This window comes from Carassius auratus, chromosome 32 (assembly GCF_003368295.1).
Source record: "Carassius auratus strain Wakin chromosome 32, ASM336829v1, whole genome shotgun sequence".
NCBI lineage: Eukaryota > Metazoa > Chordata > Actinopteri > Cypriniformes > Cyprinidae > Carassius > Carassius auratus.
This window is the reverse complement of record NC_039274.1, coordinates 31,608,112-31,628,709: the sequence shown is the minus strand read 5'-3', so window position 1 is coordinate 31,628,709 and position 20,598 is coordinate 31,608,112. Positions and strand designations below refer to the sequence as shown.

The window sequence follows — 20,598 nt, the reverse complement described above, 5'->3', positions numbered from 1 at the left end:
AATTTAATTTCTTAAATTCAAAATCTGAAATATGTGTGTGTATACATGTTTTTTCAGTTTTCATTTAAAAATGAGTAAAAAGAAAAGAGTATAAAATAATAGAAAAAGACCACTTAAAAGAGTGCAAGACAATAAGAGCCAATGGGAAGTCCCCACCATGATAGAGAAACAAACATTTTTTGTCTTTGAAAACATCTTTTGTGTAAGAGCACCATGTGTGTCCGTGTGGGTGGGTTAGTTGTGGTATTGTGAGTGTAAGTTTGGCAAAAGAAAAGTAAAACAAATGGCGCATAATTCATGGTGGAACTTAGTGGCATTGGCACAAATGCACAAGTTAAAAAATAAATGATCACACTATGAGTCATGATTCAAAAAAAGGCACTTTAATTGTTAAAAATGACACCTCGAACTTATGTTTTAAGGACACTGTAAAATGATTCAATAAAGGGAGAGTGCGAGAGATATCTGTACATTCTTACCAAGATAGAGATGCAACTTTGGTAAACAGTGCATAGCATCTTTTTTCTAAATGGAAAACAGTCCCACAGATTGGTGGTCAGAGAATTTAACAATCACAAAGAAAATAACAAACTCTCTGTGGAAAAGGAAATACAATAGCCCGTTTGTTTTTAACTAACAGTTCACGCTGCTCATTGGATTTCACTGTTCTGCCCCGCTCAAGTTTTTCACAGCAGTCCCGTAAAGCCTCTGAAAAGCTCGGTGAGATCTAAAGTATGCAAACCATCACTTCCATGGTTTAGAAACCAGTCAAGCATTTAATTAAAAAACAAACACACTCTTATGTACGCACCTAACGTACATTTGTCTTCTGAGTTCACGCTGTGGTTCTTTGTGGTTCAGAGGGCAAGTCCTGCTGTAATTCGTCTAGAGCTGCTGGAATTCAGCCATATTTCTCTTTCCTGGCCACCCCTCACTCCACTATGACCCCTGTGTTGAACTGATAGCTACATATTTCAACTTGTATACACACGTGCACACTCACACAAGACCCTGGGCGGGCTGGAGCAGATTGACTGGGATAATGAGCTCGCTTAGTGCGAAATCGGTAGGATTATCCAGAATCCTTTGGGGAAAGTTCACCCAAAAATGAAAGTTCTACCATTTACTCGCCCTCATTTCAAACCTGTTTGACTTACTAGCTTTTCTTTTGCACTGGACTCCCGGAGCCCAGTGTTGCTTTGGAACCCATTGAATTTCAATGCCAACACACAAACATTTTAAAAAATAGTTCCTTTTTTGTTCCACAGAAGAAAGTCGTACAGGTTTGGAATGTCATGACAAAATGTTTTTGCTAAGCAGAGCAAGTCTCACTGGGCTGCGAAATGATGGGTGATAAGCACTGATGAGGTCATATCTAACTTCAACACTGATCTAAAACATACTTTGAACCTCACTAAACATGATTAAACTTAGTGTTTAGATTGAGTGTGGTCTCCGATCAGTGCATAACGACAACCCAAAGGCACTCACACATACAGACCCGGTTTCACAGACAGGGCTTGGGTTAAACCAGGGTTAGGCCATTATTCAATTAGGACATTTAAGTAGTTTTTAGAAACATACCTTCGATAAAAACATTACTGGGCATCTTGAGATAAAACAATGAATCTGACATATTTTAAGATCAGTCAGTGCAAGTTTTTTTCAGTTAAAACAGCCCGGACATGCTTTTTAGGTTTAAGCCTCGTCTATGAGACCGGAGGTTTCAAAGTCTAGTGCTTTCTGACATCATATTCCCTTAAAACATAAAAAAAGCACCCTGTATAGAGAGATTTTGGCATTGCGGCATGTTATACCAGTTGAGAGAAGTGCACTTGCGCCAAAAGCATTAACCTGCTGAAGAATAATTAGTTTTGGATTGATTCAACATCCAAATTTCCTAATCCAGACTAACTGCAGATAAGAGTCAGACAGAATGAAGTTTTGTAATGTGTGGTATAACTAATATTATGAACATAGTTAAATGCCACAAAGAGTCTTGGCTCGTTCGCTCTCGCTGTATGATGTGATTTAAGGCTCTGTCTTGGCAGGGGCCTCACTGACTTTATCAGTAAAAACTGGGGCAGAGTCCAGAGAGAAGAAAACATGCTTGGGGTTTACAATGAATCCCAAGCGAGTGTTTGCTCTCACTCTCAGAAACACCACTGTGACAGCACTCGGTCATTTACGGTGGAAAAGTAATCCCCCCCACCCACTCCTACTTCAAACACTTTTCCCTCCCAAAAAAACATTTCATTTGGAGAATGCCACCACATTACATTTACAGCGTGAGGCGCATTTTGTGGCATTTTCATGGGAGAACATTACAACGCTTCTACATTCATTTCCAAACCTAATGATTTTGAATTAAATACAATCTTATATACACAGGTTGAACCAAACAACCACATAGAGAAAGAGATGGATGTACAACTAAGAAGAGGCACTTGTCAGGCCACTTGGAGAGTGGTTTTGGATGTGTGTACAGCACACTACAAAAAGGAAGCATTATATGGCAGAGACATTTCAACAAACCATGTAGCGTAGTGTTTATTTAAGCTTTCATATGTCTGGCACCACGTGAGCTGGGAAGCATGTGTCTCTGTGCGTCCCTCCCTGACAGTACTTCCTCCTGCACCCCAGACTAGACAGCAGAGGGAGACTTGTAAAAATGATATGTATCTCAGACTAAAAGTGTATATATATGTGTGTTGTATCTTATCGCTGTTTTGTATGCGTTGAAGCCATAAATGCTCAAGAAAGTGAGTGCTCTTAAATGCGATCTATGCAACAAGCTGAATTCCTCTTTGTTTATGTGTGCGTGTGAACTTTTTTTTTAGGTCCTTTTCTTGTCCGGGCATGTTGCTCCGCGGGTCCGACAGGACGGGGAGAATTCCACAGTCCTGCACACTGCCAGGATGCTCCTTTGAGGCTGGCAGAGCTGCATACTTCCCCTCTCATCTTTCTTTCCTCCACATTCCCGCTGTCATCATTCTCTTCTCATATCTCGGTTTTTAAAACTGTTTTAGATCCGCTGTTCACAAAGTATTCCCCTCCAGCGGGTTCACACGTTAAACCCTATACACGATTGGCACTGATTCACTGTATGTGAGTTTTTGTCTCTCCTCTTCTTCTTTTTTTGCTACCGTTTCAAAGGTTCACATCTTAGATGTGATCTGTAGAAATATACATACATTCCTCTGTCTTTAAAAGAAATAACCTTGTCTGAAATGTCTCTCATTCACACATCCTTCACATATTTGAAGTCTTAAGGAAAGGGAAGTTGAACGATGAAGTCTTTTCTCTTTGGGTCACGGCCCCAAAACTATCCACCCAATGGGATAAGTCCTGGTTTAGCTCCTCTGGTATGTTCTTACAGGTCCAGACGGAAAGCTCCAAAGTAGCTAGAAGAGTCCTCACCATGCACCATTGTTGGAGATGAGACGGACACAAAGACCTCGTCGCCTGCTTGCAGCTCAAACAGGCCGCCTTGGTACACTGAGTGAAGGGCGTATTCTGCGTCCGGAGCCCAACATTTGGTCCCCACACCCTTCAGCAGCTGAATCGGCCTCAGGTAGGAGGTTTTCTTATAGATGCACTGAACCAGCTGGTGGCTCACGCTGTTTTGATCGCCCTCGCTGGGAGAGGGGTAGCGGAAGTACACCTGGGAGTACAGGTAGTAGCGGCCACCCTGGGGTACGCGAAGGCGTCCATTAGCCAGTGTCATGTTGTGAAGATGGGCGCCGAAGCTCTGGTTGGCCCAGGAACGTACAGGGTGGCGGCAGGACTGGTGCAGGTCTGGTTGAGGGGTGAAGTATTGAGCACCAACTGAGAAAAAGAGAGAAGGCGGACTTAGCATGAAACGCCAATCAGAAATCCAGTTTACTTCTGTAAAGTATGTATTTTTGAGGGAAACATTTTGATATTCAATGCAACCAGTGTTGTTATTGTTAACCAAAGCTAAATCTAAAAATAGATTTCAATTAACTGTCATTAACTGAAATAAAGCAGAAATAAAATTGGGAGGAAAGTTAGAAATGTTGCCTTTGCAACTAACTGAAATGACAAGGTTAAGCTGAAATACTGAAATGGAAAAAAAAGAAAAAAAAAGAACTTAAAATTACTTAAAATGAGGCAAAAATTTCGATCTTATAAAGCTGAACATATAAAAATAAAAGCCAGTTCAAAATATTAATGAATTATAATATGTAGATGCTAAAAGAAAAATGTAGAATGGGACTGTCATTCATCGGCAAGTGATTAGATTGTTAATTGACGAATTGCAAACGTTAATTATGGCCAGTAACGATAAGCTGATAATTTTCATGTTATGGCTGATAACCGACAAATTACTGATATTAAAATGAAATAATATTTTGTGCAAAAGAATTTTAAAAAGCAATAAAATCTAACATAATTTTAAATGGTACAGGTGAATTTAGGTATCACATACATCACAAAAATACAGTATAATTTATATGAATTTAGAGATTTGCTAAAAATTACATTAAACAGTGTTATAAAATTATTAGTGTTTTAAAGATTACTTTTAAGTGAGCATTAAATGATGTCAAAGGTAATCTGAATGTGAAAAGACAAATAATTCATGACAAAAAAAAAAAAATTGTTCCAAGACAAGGAGCAGGTGCCAGTTAAGGAAAGGCACATAATTCACGAGAAATGAAAGATTGGTGGATTGTCTTAGGAGTACAGGAGAGACCAGAACAGGAAGGTATGGCTGCACAGGAGAGGAAGTCACAGAGTGAAAAATCGAAGAACAGAGAGAGAAAGAGGAGGAAGGGAGGTGTAGATCACATGGAGGAGCGGGCGGCATGTTCCTCAAACACAATGAGCACACATTCCTCAAAGAAGATCAATAACACACTAGACCTGCTCTTAGATTTACTGCTTCAAAAAGTTTTAAAAGGGCTGTTCTTCTGACAAAAGTTGATAAAGCGATACACACATGAAGTACAGATGTGTATAAGCCCAAGTTAATATAGATGTTCTCATGGATTAAACAGTTTCGGCTTTTTGAAGTTAACGGCACGTGCAACTTTCATATTGTGTGTATGTGATCCATCATCAAGCACTGTGCAGACAGGTTTGTGAATAATGCGTGCATGTGTAAAAAACTAAAAACACTCCCTTGTAGTTTAGCTGACAGACTTGTGACTTGTGCTCCAGAAACAAAGCTGGTTTGACTTGGTTTCATTTCCTTCTGGGATGCGTGACTGAATAAATCTCTTTTTTGTTTTCTGGCACGCACGCAGTAAACAGGACTTTGATCCGAGAAACTATAATCGAACTTCAAAGGAGCAGACAAGATTTTGGGTATTTAGTGATATTACTTTACAGTTGCTAATTAACTAATTTTTTTTTTCTTTGCATCTGTCTACCAGGCATTTTTGACACCGGGATCTCATGGATGGATCCATGGATGGATGGGTCATGAACAGTCAATGGAGGGTACAAAAAGCATGTGCATGTACGGTACTAGTAACAGTGCTGCATGAAATACACTATATGACTTTTAAAATCTGTTCAAAATATAATATAATACCACATACATTATAATACTAATACAAATAGTAAAATACTGTAGTACACAGATAATAAAAGAACACTGAACACAAGACAAATCCAGGGCAGGACTTTCATAAATCAGGAAGTGGTTGGATTGTAAAAGATGAGCGTTAAACAAAATACGTTTTTTTCAAAGAGCTTAAGACTGATCTTAATGATTAAAAATAAGCTTTAACATTATATGCTCAAGTTAAATTATTTCTACAGACTAATTTTAATTTACATTTATTATTTTATTTTTATATTATTTTATTAATAATAGAGTTTTTCATTTTACTTATTTAATTTTAGAAGAATATTTATTAATTATTATTAATTATTATTATTTATTTTTTTGCCAAATTGATCAGTGTTGTTGACTCTAAAATGTAAAAATAAAGAACAGATGGGTATGTCCAAAGTTTCGTCTGGGACTGTACACACACACACACACACACACGCACACAGAAGCTCACCTGGTATGCTGCTAAGAGTCAGGTGGGCTGACGGTCGCTGTGTCACTGTGGTCATGAACTTCGACCCTGATGTATTATATGAATGAGGTATGGCTCTTGCTTCTGAGAAAGGGACAGACAGTAGACAGTCAGCACATTCAGACAGATCATAAAATATTTACTGGTGTTGCGCAAGACATTTTAACCCGTTATCAGAACCGCACTGTGTTTTGGTACAGTCTATTTGAGTCATTGTTCCTGGTGTCTCTAGCATTGTGCTGTTTGCTGTCATTGTGACTATGCTGATCACAGGGAAATGACTGATTGTACACTCACCGTGGAAAGCCTGTTTGGAGATGATACTATCTGTAACCTGTGGCAAAAACACGAAAAAGCTCCCATTAGTACAGTGACATATGATGATTCTTCAAATTCTAGATTGTTAACAGGAATGTGAGACTGGATGATTCAGTTTTATGTCTTTGTTCCTTTTCGGTTTTTGTTTTGTTTCTTGTCTCACAGGCAGATGACTAAAGTTAAAACTCACCTCAAGTTACAAAACAGCAATATAAGTTAAGTCCATTTGATTACAGAAACATTTCTTTTATTTTCAGCCTTTGAAGACGGCGGTTTTTAAGGACAGAAATTATGGTTTTGTGTTGAGCTGGAACAGCTAAGAATAGTTTTTAAGGTCACCTTTCTCAAGGGTAGTTTTTCAGAAGTCTGTGACGCCCGTATTTCAATCAGTCAAACCCCAGTATCCAGACCACTAGTCCCACCGGCTGGGTCTTGAACTAAAAACTGATTAGCGGCTGGTTTCCATTGCCTCGGGCCAGCCTCAGCTCTGGGATTAAGTGTGTTCCAAACACCGTCTGATTTACCCAAATGATCCTAATTGACTCTGATGATTTGATAAAAATGGGACTGGATTACTGCATTAATACTATTTAGCAAAAAAATACCATGCTAACACAGAATTTCATCAGGAAAGCAGCGCAAAAATATATTCCATATGATCCAAAAAGTTAAAAAAATAACTACTCATTTACAAGCCAAAGTTGAACTCAACTCCTTCTGGTTTTGACCTCTCCTCACACTTTCCTTCCACTCTCTTTAATGCGTATTGGATAAATGCCTCTTAAATACCATAGTTATGAGAAATATAAAATTTGCCATGTAAGTTTTACAATATATTTTAGTCTATAAAATGTATGATGTTTTGCCTTTCAGTGTTTCGCAGTACATTATGTTGTGTATTAATGTCTGCGTTAAAATATAAACAGCATTTTGAAGCAAACACTGTAATTTTAGCTTTCCGGCATGACTGTGTTTTTTCTTCTTCTTAAGGAATAACAGTTTATTCCCTTCTCTCTCTGTCTGTCCCCAGCTCCCCGGTCCCTCTCTGTCTGGCATCATCCAAGAGCGAGTGTGTGATGGAGTCTCTGTTGTTCTTGGCTCTCTCTCTCTCTCTCTCTCTCTCTCTCTCTCCATTCATCAGACAGCCGAGCGCCTGCAGCCTTTATATCATGACATAATCTCACCCAGGCCACAGCAGAGATGGATTTGACTTTTTCACCATAATTTCTGGTAAATGATCCTGAAATCAGTTCCACATCTCACATATGGATCAGATAAAGGGCTATTTTACAAGCATGTTCTTGTACACGCAGCATGTCATACAAGAAAGACAGAAGGAAAAAGAGGACAAGACGGATAGACCGAAATCTTTTCAGTTGTCTTTATAAATATTTTCATTTTTCTGCTATGCTGCTTTATTTTATTTACTCTGCTATGTAATGTTCTACTTTTCTGGATGGATGGATGGATGGATGGACGGACGGATAGCTAGGATGTTGCTATGATGATGTACTGTAAGATGGTTACTAGGGTGTTTGGGGTGGTTACTAGGACAAAAAGAGAGACCGATAGCTCCTGATGGAATCCAGTTGTGCTTTCTGTTATAACTGATCAAAAAGGATCCTGACTTTCAAAAAAATGTGACCCCTAAAAATTTATTTAAAAATATCTTTCAAAATTTTAAAACTCCTTTCTGGACAAATGTTCTGTAAGGACTGTAAGAATCATTTAAGAATCTAAAACTCCCGTAGGACTTTTGGTTTATCCAGTAAGATCTTATGGGATTCTTAGTTGATCCCAATAGGATCCATTTGGATTGGTTCCCATTTATGACAGAAATTACAATTACACTCTTAAAAATAAAGGTGCTTCAAAAGGTTCTTCAAGCGATGCCATAGAAGAACCATTTAGTCATCTCTTTCTTGCGTTTTTATAATCTGAAGAACCTTCCTTCACCACAAATAACCTTTTGTGAAACAGAAAGGTTCTTCAGATGAACTGCTATGGCATCGTGAACAACTTTATTTTTAAGAGTGAAGAATCCATCACACAGACTTTGTTTTTTTTATCTACGGACTGAGTGAGGTCTAGTTGAAGTGACTGCGCAATCTGTTTTCTGGAAAACAAAACATAGTTCAGAAAGTGGAGGCCAGAGAACAGACCCATTCAAAGACCTCAACAATAACAATAAACACACCCAACATTAAACCTTTGGCCCCCTGCACTCATGCGCCAGAAAAGACGAACGACCAAAGAAGATTTCTCCTTCATTCAAAGAGCAGGAAGCTGGTGAATGCATGCACACAGTCATTAGCGTCCTCTCCAGCAAAGCTTAGTCAGGCGGCAATCCAATACTTTAAAACAGCTGTAATTGCCAGAGTTTGCTCCGTCGCTGAGATTCTGAAGCACAGCATGTTCTCTTCCTCCAGGAGGATTATTAATATATAACTGTTGCTTTCCTTGGGGCATATAGCACGGCAAACAATAAATCTCAGAGCGCTAGACTTTGTTCAGAGTGACTCAGGTAAATGGCTAATAACCCGCAGCATACACACACTATATTTTACTGTACGCACACACTGCTGGATAAAATCAGTGCTCGCCTGTTATGGGCCTTTGAATGAATGGGGTGTGTGTGTATGCTTACAAGTTGTTTCCTGCCATTCTTGGCTGCTGTCTGAGGTCGACCCCATTCCTCTATACCCCAGCCCCCTTCACCAGAGCCCTCCACGTTCCACTACAGAGCACAACAGTCTGATCTTAAGCATTATGATAATTCATCTCTCTTTGTATCTCTTTCTCTCCCCCTCTGTAAAAGTCTTCATCTATTAACCTGGGACAGCTACTTCAGCTGTGCGTAAGTTACAACTTAGTTTAGCTTAGCTGTAGCGGAAATGAATGCTACATTACAACCAAAAAAATTCAATCATTGGACTGTTACACTTAAATCAAATGTTAGCCTTTGTATGAACTAAATATTTATGAAACCTTTTGACCAGGAGGATGTAATTCAGTTGGTCTGCCAGTAATATGACAGACTGATTGGATTACATCAGTGAGAGCATACTTTTTGTGACATATATATTGTTCTATAGTTGGGGGTCAGTACGAGTTTTTTTTAAATGTTCTTTGAAAGAAGACATCTCATATGCTTAAGATTTATTTGATCAAAAATACAGTAAAAAATGAAATACTGTGAAATATTATTACAATATATAATACATATATTGTTTTAATATATTTTAAAAAGTAATATATTCCTGTGATGCAAAGCTGAATTTTTTAGCAGGCATTACAATTGTCACACAGTACTCCATAAATCATTCTAATATGCTGATTTGGTACACAAAAGTAGAACATTTCTTATTATTATCAAGGCTGAAAATGGTTGTGCATGCTTAATATTTTTGTGGAAACGGTGATAGTTTTATTTCAGAATTTTTGATTACACAGAATATTCAAAATTTTTAAATACCGTTTTTGCTTTTTATTTAATTTAGTGCACCCTTGTTGAATGAAATTATTAATAAAAAAGACATTTATCTTGAATATATAAATAAGACATTTATCTTGGTATACCGTTCCTAAATAAATAAATATATAGGTATATAATAATTATTTATAGCATACATTTTTCACGATTTATGTATCACATTTCTATGAAAATTGTGTTAAAAACAATTGAAGACAACTTTTTGGATGAATACAGTCAGATGTCAGTTTATGAGACTACACACTACTAATGGTGCATCCCATTTATAAACAAATTACAATGTGAACTTTATGTCCATATTTAGCTTCAGGCTGGATACGAAGATCTGAGATGACCAAACACCTGTAAAGAGAAGATGCCAACCCTTCTGAGGACCTCAGATGACGACAACCCTGAACCAACATACAAAACTACAAAATTTTGCTACACATTAAAAACAGCAGACATGATTAGTTATGTTTGTGCCGGTGTCTTCCTCCTCTTTCTCTAGTCAGGGCTCTCTGCTACAGTGACACTTAATGGGATTTTAAAGATGTGGAGAATGGACTTGAAGACTTCCGAGGCTTTAAACCCAACTTAATCTCTCTTTCTTTCTCTCTCTCTCTCTCTTTTTTTAGTTTTTTAGACGGAAGGTCACTGTGGAGCACTCGCTGAAATTCGACTCTTAAGTAATACCAGCTTTCAGAGCTCAGCACATTTTTGGCAGGAGGCGAGCCATCGTGTAACTCCACGCAGCGCAACATGAGAACACCAACTGGACAGCCCTTTATTACTTTATTAACGTTTTTCTCTTTTTCTTTCTTTTTCCCCTTTTTCACCGTTGCAAATCTCATGTTTGCTTGTTATCAAATCTAATCCACATCCCCAAGCTAGTAGTTTCCCATAGATTTCTGAAACAAACAATACATTCATCCAGAGAAACCGCATGTTGTAAAACCGACCACACCATCGAAAACATGATTACAATCCTTGAGCTATGATCATGCTGAAGATAAAGGTTAGAGGGCACACAGTGATGGCCTTTGTGTTTGTTCTAAGGTTGGCGGAATGCCCCGAGTATGATCACTGCTTTCATCGTAAATCTGTTTCAGACGCAGACGGTGATGCAACGCTGCGGATATGAGCCTGAAGCCGAGATGCTTCCTTATCTAATGAGTTATTAGGAGAATCCGAGACAAGCGGAGAATGGGGACAAAACGTCCCATTTAGCTTTGCAGGAAACTGAGGAGGGATTTAGGGATATTGAGAGGACTCAAGTGGCTGCTGCGGAGTGTATAGGTTAAGCATATAATATTCTTTGGAATGCTGATATTATTTCTAGACTGGATCGTATCCATTCTGGCCAAGATGTTGTAGTGTTTTTGACCAGGTTAGGGGGCATACAGTGTTACACCAAAGCTCAGGGAGCAACGATGGCCAGCGGTTTGCATATACTGCACTTCTGTATGCTGTTTGTGTGCTGAGTCCGGCTAAAGTCGAGAATCTGGAGGACATCTGAATTTGTTTTCTGCTTTTTTTTGAGCCCTCCATAATAACTACCAGGTGTTCTGGCATTCTCTGGATTCTGAAGCCTTCACTTCAGAAACATGCATTTCCTTCATCTCTCTTCACTCGCTCATTCACGGCCTTTGCCGCGAAACACTCCTTTCGTTCCTCCTTGTCCTCTTATTCTTTCTCTGTGTGCTTTACCTCTGTGCTGACATGAAGCTGGAAAAGAGCCTGAAGCCTCAGCATGTGCTTGTTTGGCCCGTTTCTTTCTCTGCGTGAAAATATCTTCCTCCTTTATCTCAATCTGAATCTCACCCTCTTATTCGTATTGACGCGTGAACATGCAAGCAAATACATGCACGTATACGTTATGTTTTCTCTCTTTACATGTGTTGAAATTCATGTACTGGTCTAACCCTCATGTTCTCTTTTTATTTGGCAAAACTCCATTATTTGTTTACTTTTTCCACTGACCGATCCTCTAACATGAACAGGGAATTCTTTAATGCACCATAATTGCATCTCTAAGAAGTGGCGCATGTGTTTTTAATTATGAGGCAAATGCCTCTGTCTCTGAGTGCCAATAAATTGTTTGCAGCCTCATTCAATTAGAAGTGAAAGATTTGACGGTACGCACGGGCTGTTGCACATAGTGGCAGGAGGGAGGACGGGGTAGACATGCTCCGTAAATCTGATAACATATATTCCCAGAGCTGAGGGACTTGGGTAAACAAAGAAGTGGCACGGAAAATTACTAAAGAAAAATGGCAGAAGTTTGTGACACTTCCACCATAATGAAAAGCAAAGTCAAAATGAACCCTATTTACTTTCTAATGTTTCCTGGTTTATTGTTAATGATTCATTGGTGCAGGTTGTTCCAAACAAAGAATGTCTTTCTCCTCTGAAACAACCTTTTCTTTTCTGCTGATGTCACTTAGGACATCTAAGCTATTGGATAAAGTTAACCAATAGCTATTTATTCAGTCTGACACTGGATGATAAAATCAAACAGGGACACACAGGACGCACAATATATTGGTACCATAACAGTAATCTTCTGATGTTAAAGTGCCCCTATTATACAGTTTTGAATATTGCCTTTCATGCTTAACGTATAATACTAGTGTTTAAATGTTTGAAAACCATTTTTATAAAGAAATTCATATTTTTATTTACCAAGGATGCATGGTGAAAAAGACTTTTACATGGATATAGTTTATATTTTAAAATAATGCTGTTGTTTTCTATTCATCAATGATCCCTGAAAAAAATAAAAAATAAATAATAATAATAATAATATATAAATATTTCAGTTTCCACTAGCGTCCACATATTTCAGTATCCACTAAAATATAAAGCAGCAAAAACGTGTTTTAAATTTTAATGATAATAATAATAATGAATGTTTCCTGAGCAACAATTCAGCATCAAATAAATGCAGCATTGCTGAACATAAGAGCTGTATCAAAAACATAAAAAAATTGTACCGATCTCAAACATTTCAACGGTATTGTGTTTAATGTAAATATGTGTTTGACTTTACTACTGGATGCTCTGTAAGTCTAATCACACCTTTAGAACAAGACTTGCTCAAAACCAAGGCCCAGGCTTTCAAACATGTCAGTTTTATTAATGTAACCACCACTGGAAGGCTGTGAGGGGAAAAAGCTAAATGCTGAAGGGATAACCAGCCACGCAAGGGGAAAACCAAGCCATTTCCTTCAAATCTGAGCTCTGACTGCTAGGCTGGTTCATGATCGGGACAAGGGGCTGACTCACCCTCTACAACGGTGCATATACAAGCATAAATGCCTGAAAAACTCTCCCATGACTCAACCACCCATTTGTTCTTCCCTAAGGAGATTGTAATCACTTGCCGGGACACATTTATGGTAACAGCATGTTGCTTCATGCTGTGAGGAGCTTCACTTAATACTGTTGTCTACAATTGTGCCCAATGCAATGTAAAGGCAGATTATGTTTTTAATAGCTGTTATTAAGACACAACCTGCCTCAACAGAAATCCCAACAAATGAAGGCAGAATGTTGTGCAACAAGTATAATCAAACAGAGACGTGAACTCACCTTGGAAATATAGGCTTTGATACCCTCAGCCAGCTTGATGCAAGGTTCTCCAAACAATTGGGCCAGGTCTTCGGGAATGTCCCGGTCTTTATCCAGGGCGTTGAGCAAGCCCAAGCACCGCAGCTCTTCTGTAACCCCCTGATTTTTAACCTGCCAATAGGATACAAGTTTTAAAACAAGCCCAATTCAGATGCAATTGGAATCAGTACATTAAAATTAGGTTTGAATAAAATGTCACCCCAAGGAACAATGAAAACAACACTTTGGTTGTAAATTGGGAAAAAATCAACAGGGAGCTGAAGGCATGCTCAATGAGGAAACAGTCTGCTCAAGGCCGGAGCATAGGCTGAAGTTCAAAATGAGGGCATGCATCCCTCTTGACCCTTTCCAGGAAAGTAGATGAGAACATCTGCAATGGGGCTTTCTATGGAAAGCCAATGGGTACAAGTTCAGCTCAAGACCTTGAGCCAGCTGGAGAGGTATGTCCTACATAATGAGGTGCTTTCAAATGACCTCGCTCTGAAACCCTTGCTCTTATTTTCTGTGATGCTCACTCTCTTTCTGTCTCTGTTCAGAAACTCGGAGTCTCTCCTAGAAATATGTCGCCAGTTAAGGATCTCTGCGTGCAATTTTGAAGCCTTGAGTCACGGTCCACCAAATCTCTTAACGACTCTCCAGTTGCCAACAAAGCGTGGCAGCAGAAGGTACGTTTCGTTAATTTTCACCACGTTATGGTTATCAAAGCAATTCGGGCAGGTAATGAGGGTCCCACATATTGAGCAGGGCTGCCAACACAGGAACCGCTCAAGACTGATCTTAAACCCGTTTTGCAATTTCTTGTGTGACCACACAAACGAGGCTGGTCCTAGTCCTGGAAGGACTTACAGTATTGGGGCTAGGCTCCTTCATTTGTGTTGATCGACAACCCATTTGCGGTTTTGTCTCATGGGTAATCTTGGGCTGCCCACTGCTCCGGGTGTGTGTTCACTGTGTGTGTGTGTGTTCACTGCTGTGTGTGCATGCTTGGATGGGTTAAATGCAGAGCACAAATTCCGAGTATCGGACACCATACTATAGGGTAACAAGGTTATATTTACCACCTGAGCTATATCTGATCATCTTTTTCACCTCTGACAGGCCATGGTTTCATGCGTCATATTTTGTGCTTGCATGTACATGTTCAAAACCTTTTTAGCTGTAAACAACTACTTGTCATGTAAGTGCCTACTTCCTCGTATTTCTCTTTTGGAAATGGGTCAGTCACATGTGCCCGGGATGGAATCTAAAGTACTGTGCGGAGAAGTGTGAGCCAGAAATGTATCATTTGTCATCATGAGTTACACCCAATAAATTAAAAACTCTGGGTCAATGCTGCTACATCCTTAATACATGTTAACTCTGACAGTATTGCTATACGTAATCGTTCATAGATGGGCTGACTCACAAAAATCATGTAGCTCAAAATCCGCTAAATGAAGTAAAATCAACATAGATGGTGGTATTGAGTCATTGGTTGGGAGACTAGTGGTTCTGATCTCAGAGAGGGCAGCAGGAAATGGGGAACAATGCTTCAGTGTTAGCCCTCATTTCTGTAGCTGGGGAAAAGAAGCCACCACTGAACTTTCTGCTTCATTCCACATCCATTGCTTTTTTGGGAAAGGATTAAATAAGAGAAACCAGGCGTGTAACTTAAATCCATGCTAGGGGCTCTCTGTCTCTGCATCTCACTATAACGTCTCACCCTTCCTCTCGCTTCTCTCTTTTTATGGTTACTCCTGATCCATGTGTATGTTTTTTCTAGTTCCCCCCTGCGGTCTCAAAGAAAGGAAAGCAGCCTGAAAGTTGGTCATGATCTAAATGACTGAAGCCCTGCTTCTTCGGACGATCTCCCAGAGGGCTACAGGTTTGTCTAAGCAGGTCTTCAAAGGAAATTCCAGACAAATATTCAATTTGTGCATTTGGCAAAGAACCAACTCCGAGGAGATTATTCTCTTTCTTTTTCGTTCTCCAGAAGACCACACTGAAGTCAAAACCTCTCTCTCTCTGGCCTAGGGTCGACTAGTCTCTTAAAGCAATAAATCATGTTAAAAAGCAAACCTCCTTTTTGAGCAAAGTTTGTTTTTTATTTAGACTCGTACAAAGAAGAGTATTCAAACAAGTTCAGTAGGTGCTTTACACACAATGACGAGTTTCTCTAAAATTAGCGCATGACTACAAGTGATCCTTGATATAGGTGTGTTGACAAACAATGAGTTAAAGTTTCTGATACAGTGCATAGTCAGCATGCCATTGGTCCTATAGTATGCACCTGTACATACACGCATTCGACTTTACAATGACCGGTGCCATTGTGTGTGGCAAAAGCCCCGGTTACCAAGGGTAACAATCCTTTTTTTTTCTTATAATCGCCTTTGTCTTGGCTTCTGTCATTGGCTCATAAATCTCTGGTAAATCGCCACTGAAGACAGGCCTTATTAAGCGTCCATTGTGATGCGTTTTTAAAGCCACCGGGTGTTCTACGAAGTCTCAGGCCATCGCCGGCACGTTCTGCTCTGTCTGTCTGAATGTTACACTTCTAGAATACTAACTATGTGCCTGTCAGTAGACCCCGGCTTCTTTTCCCCATCCAAATGGGGCCCCAACAGTCGTCGCGCTCTACTAGAATATCTAAGTACTTCTGAGAAGCAGGATTTGTTTAGTTTTTTTTTCTCCACACATAATTAATACAGAAATTAAACATGACACGGACAGATTGGCATTAACTCAAGTTACTTGACTGAATTGCACATTTTAGCCTCCTTTTGGGGCTAATCTCATCAGAAAAGTACTTTTTATGTTAAATTTGATTATTGTCAAATAAAGGCTGATAAAATGCCCCCATGTGTCGGTGGAACATTCAGTCTGCAGAGTTTTCATTACTGCGCTAATGGCGCTAAATGAGGGAGTAGCAATGTTTGGTTGGTGTAAACCAGGGATTTGTTTGTCCTTGCAGACTCTGATAATGGGGTAAAATGGAGGTGTTTACACATCTTTTAGGACAACACTGTGAGCATCCCATCTGGTCAGAGCAACAACAGTGAGCACAGGATATTTATGTTACTGCTGGAGAATGCTCATTTGGCAACAGCTGTGTGTGAACTAGAAAGCCGGGTATATATGTGTCTTTATTGTCAACATCTCACACAATTCTATTCGTCTTTTCTTGCTTTTTCAGCTTCTCAATGTGTTGAATTGATGACTGTCCCTTCGGGGAAAAAAAGATATTTAATCCTTTAGCAAACACCACAGTGAAGTTTAATCCTTAAAAATATTTTCCTAAGGATTTCTATTCATGTACAACTGAAACTCCATCATAACCAGGGCCTGTGAAATAGGCCAGGAGATATGTCAAACCCTTCTCAGATTTATTAGAGAAGTAAGCGCCTTACGCGTTACGCAAAATTTATTGTGAGAAGTGAATCATTGCTTGGCCTAGTTTGATTTACTTAGGAACTACAAAAATAAAAAGCTACCCTGTGCTCCCTACTCAATTTAATTGCAGGACGACAAATTCTAAACATTTCTTAAATATCTCAGTCACTTTATATTGGTAAAATGTATCTAGAGCTTTGTCCTCATTTTTGTAAGGTTGAACCAGTCCGTGTAACACTGGAAACTATCCATGCCTTCTTTGGGCCTGGCAAAAATAACGTAACTTGAATCCGCAAAGAATTATCAGAGAAAAGCAGCCATAGTTAGCTATAATTATATGTTCTACATAAAAACCATGATATTAAAATGAGAACTAGAGGGAAAGACAGAAGGAAATTGAATAAGAATAAGGACAGAACAAGAAGGAGAGGGAAAAAACAGAGGGGTGAGAGAGTGAGATGTTGTGGATCTTGGCAATGGAAAATGTCACAGGAGGTTTAGCAAGGGGAGCCCGAGAGGAGACACACATTTGGTTGCAGGGTATTGCTTTACAGTTAATATCTGTTATTGTTGATGAAAGGGCTCTCCAGAACTACATGTATCAACGTGTGAGGGAAAAGAAGATTGGGGCTGGTATAAACTAAACTGTTGTCCCAAAAGCCGGCACCAGTCAGTCAGCTCAGTCCGACACCTAATCTAAATGGATTTTGTCAATCACAGTTACTTATAAATAGGTCAGATGCAACTCTGTTTAAATCCAATGGTGACAACATGGGAGCTTCTGCCATTACCCTCCCTGTTGTGTTTACAGTCTCACAGTGTGACCGTGAATTAACCTCGCTTTCTTTTTCCTTTCAGAGGTAGAGCATTTATTTTAAACAATCAGTCTTATCTCACCAAGTGGTATCGTTTTACAGGTTTTGCTGTTCAAAGATCACTTTTATATTGAGAGTATTCCAGCTCTGTTAGAAACTTCATATATATATATATATATATATAGTCTTCATATTTTATGTAATAACCTCAATTGTAATAACCTCAATATGGGTTCAGAGTTTTTTTTTATATATATATTCAACGGAATTTACAGAATCCTACCTCAACCTTCGGTTTCTCCACTTGATTAGCTTTCAGAAATATGGCTCAGAGTATGATTAAACGCATTATTTCATCACAAAAGGCAGAGAATGATAGATATGCACTACATGTTGAGCATATTTGACTTTTTAAAAAATGATACGTATCCATTAATCTCAACATCGTGATTCTGATTTATAGAAAATTGATGTTGTATTCTATGCTGTTGTATTCTATGCTGTGTGTAATTCAAGCACCTGTTGTTATCCATGTATCGTGCTGAATCCAGACAAGGCAGTAAAGCATGCATATGAACTTTTGAAGACAATGTAGCAAAACAACATGACTTCCTTGTCTTTTGATTGAGTAATCATGTTTTAGTTTGTGTGTGTGTGTGTGTGGTTTTGCCAAATTAATGCATGCTGTTAATAATCTGATAGTCACACTTGTATTTCTTTTTTAGAAGATTTCCCACAAGCACACATTAAAAGTGATTTGATTCTTCTAACAGTTTGATGGAATCACTGTGTTGATATTTTGTGAAAGCCTTTAACGTGTAAATCCCCACTAAACAACAAATGGTCCGATTAAATGAAAAGAAACAAAACCCCTTTTCCCATCCCAATCTCCCTACATTGCTTGCCTAATATCCTAACAGCGTTCCCTCTGTATCTTGGAATAGAAATTGATGCATGACTGCTGCTGGATCTGCAACTTCGTAGATGTTCTCATCTGCTGCAAACCGTGTTTCAAAACTGCCTTGACAGCATTTTGCGGCATCATGGGCACTGGAAATAAGAGTAAACATGCTGTCTATGAAGTGCACTGTGTTTTGAACGCGCCGTCTCCCCGAACGCGCCTGTGATGGCCAAAAATAGTGGCACGAAACTCACTGAAGTCATGGCCTGTGCGACAAGAAAAGAATCAATGCAACTTAAATGACTGTGCCTTACCTGCGATAAAGACATGTTTAAGTAGACAAAGAGTCCGGTGGTCGAAGCGATCTGCAGCACGACCACCACGATCACCACCATCGCGATCCATAACTTTGACGGCGCGTCTCGACCGTGGCTGTTCGCCGGAACCATCATGTATCTGGTGGACTCGCTGCTGACCGACCTGAAGTAATCCTGGTTGTTCTGAGTAGCCATGGCATTCCTAAGACTGAGTGGATACGCGGTTAGAGACAAACAAATAGAAATCAGCAACGGGACGTTGAATAAACTCCTTGTTGGCGCAGAGCGGCCGTGGGAGGGTCGAGTCTGTCCCACACTCGCATGCGCTCACAAATAATGCTGTAGACTTGGGTTGTGTGTGTGTGTGTGTGTGTGTGGTGGGTTGAGTCTTAAGAGTTTCGAAAGGTAGGCTACACTTTACAACTCATGACTTCCTTAACCCTTTTCCTCATACAAGATGACCAACTGAGAACAACTGCAATAGGAATAAATGTAATAATAGATTTATACTGAACATTTAAACCGTTATTGTGTCAAAATAATAATATTGGTCATATTCTCCCAACCTATACAGAAAAGCCCAGAATGCTCTTTTTCCATGCTACAGAAACCCGTTAAACTGAGCTCGTACTTTTTTACTTCAATACGATAACAATATTTAAATGGCCCCAAGTTTTCCCAGTTGTTTATTATTTACTGTATGAGAATAAAGAAAAGGATTAAATATTTATTTACAATTTCTTCATGATAAAATATTTACAAGCTTTGTAACTATAAAAAAGTGCATATTCATTATAAAAATGCACATGGAGTTATAAGAATGTATTAATTTAATTAACATTTCCAGGTCTATAAATCACACTTTTAAAATTAGGCGGCTACTGTAGGAACCATCACAACCGTGTTGCCAAATCTTAAGAAATACGTTAAGATAAATAATTATAAGAAGTTCTTTAAAATTTTCTTATATTTCATAAATTATTTTATGTCATATTTTCTTAAAACAACTCTTTTTGTGTGTGTGTGTGAGAAGAAAATGAGTCAGATGGTCCAGCAGATTATCGTAATAACCACTGTAAACGCGCACACAATTTCCATCATGTTTTTTTTTTAAATGACCTGCATTATTTTTAACGAGTCAAAATGTAGCGGTCTGATCCACTTATTTTGCGCTCTCGCTGTTACTGTGTGTGTGTGTGTGTGTGTGTGTGTGTGTGTGTGTGTGTGAGTGAGTGAGTGAGTTTCTGACAGCTGCTATAGGGCACGTGTCTCTCACACATTCTTAGGTTCTTCATTAGCATCTATAGTTCCTCGATGAAAATGTTCTTCATATTATTAATGAACTACTTAATTATTTATGATGCTTTAAAGAAAAAAAAAATACTTTTGAGAGGGGTAAATTAGAATAATAAATCTTTATTTGTAGGTTTTGTTATTACTTATTTCCCATTACTTGTTTTTGTTGCTTATTTAATGGTTGTTTTGTCTTATTTTAAATCATATTTGGACTCCCTTGGAAGTTTTGCTGGAGCCAGCCTCCTGGTTAAGAACTCTTGGTTTAAATAAACCTAAACTGGTTTGCTGGTCTTCAAGTTTAAGATGGTCTAGACAGACCAGCTGAGAAGTGTCCAAAACCCCTCTATAGCCATAAACCATCTTAGGGTTAGGATTTTATTGTGAAGGAGGTTGAGTAAAACCATTATATTTATAT

The 20,598-nt window shown here is 38.8% G+C and overlaps 1 protein-coding gene and 1 long non-coding RNA gene across 3 annotated transcripts; one reads left to right on the top strand and one right to left on the bottom strand.

The window, feature by feature from the left end:
• Positions 1-367: 367 nt before the first annotated feature.
• On the bottom strand, positions 368-19,252 carry LOC113052147 (tumor necrosis factor ligand superfamily member 10-like). The gene is made up of 5 exons (XM_026216498.1): positions 18,885-19,252; positions 13,444-13,593; positions 6,357-6,393; positions 6,042-6,143; positions 368-3,828 (listed from the first exon to the last, which is right to left on the bottom strand). Exons 1-5 carry the CDS (start codon positions 19,080-19,082, stop codon positions 3,374-3,376), a joined length of 942 nt encoding a protein of 313 aa, XP_026072283.1. The 5' UTR covers positions 19,083-19,252; the 3' UTR covers positions 368-3,373.
• LOC113052148 (uncharacterized) lies at positions 13,601-17,807 on the top strand. 2 transcript variants are annotated; one of them, XR_003276985.1, is made up of 4 exons: positions 13,601-13,922; positions 14,019-14,147; positions 15,245-15,346; positions 15,455-17,807. It is a non-coding gene; the product is annotated as an uncharacterized LOC113052148 (long non-coding RNA). The 2 variants fall into 2 exon arrangements; XR_003276984.1 differs by having other exon boundaries at positions 13,601-14,147.
• Positions 19,253-20,598: the final 1,346 nt, after the last annotated feature.

Bases quoted from the DNA above. Each gene is read 5' to 3' on its own strand.
- LOC113052147 (XM_026216498.1), bottom strand. From the start codon at position 19,082: ATGGCTACTCAGAACAACCAGGATTACTTCAGGTCGGTCAGCAGCGAG. The intron at 13,594-18,884 runs GTAAGGCACAGT...TCCTATTGGCAG, and splicing joins TAAACATGTCTTTATCGCAG to GTTAAAAATCAGGGGGTTAC. The intron at 6,144-6,356 runs GTGAGTGTACAA...TCCCTTTCTCAG, and splicing joins CTCCAAACAGGCTTTCCACG to AAGCAAGAGCCATACCTCAT.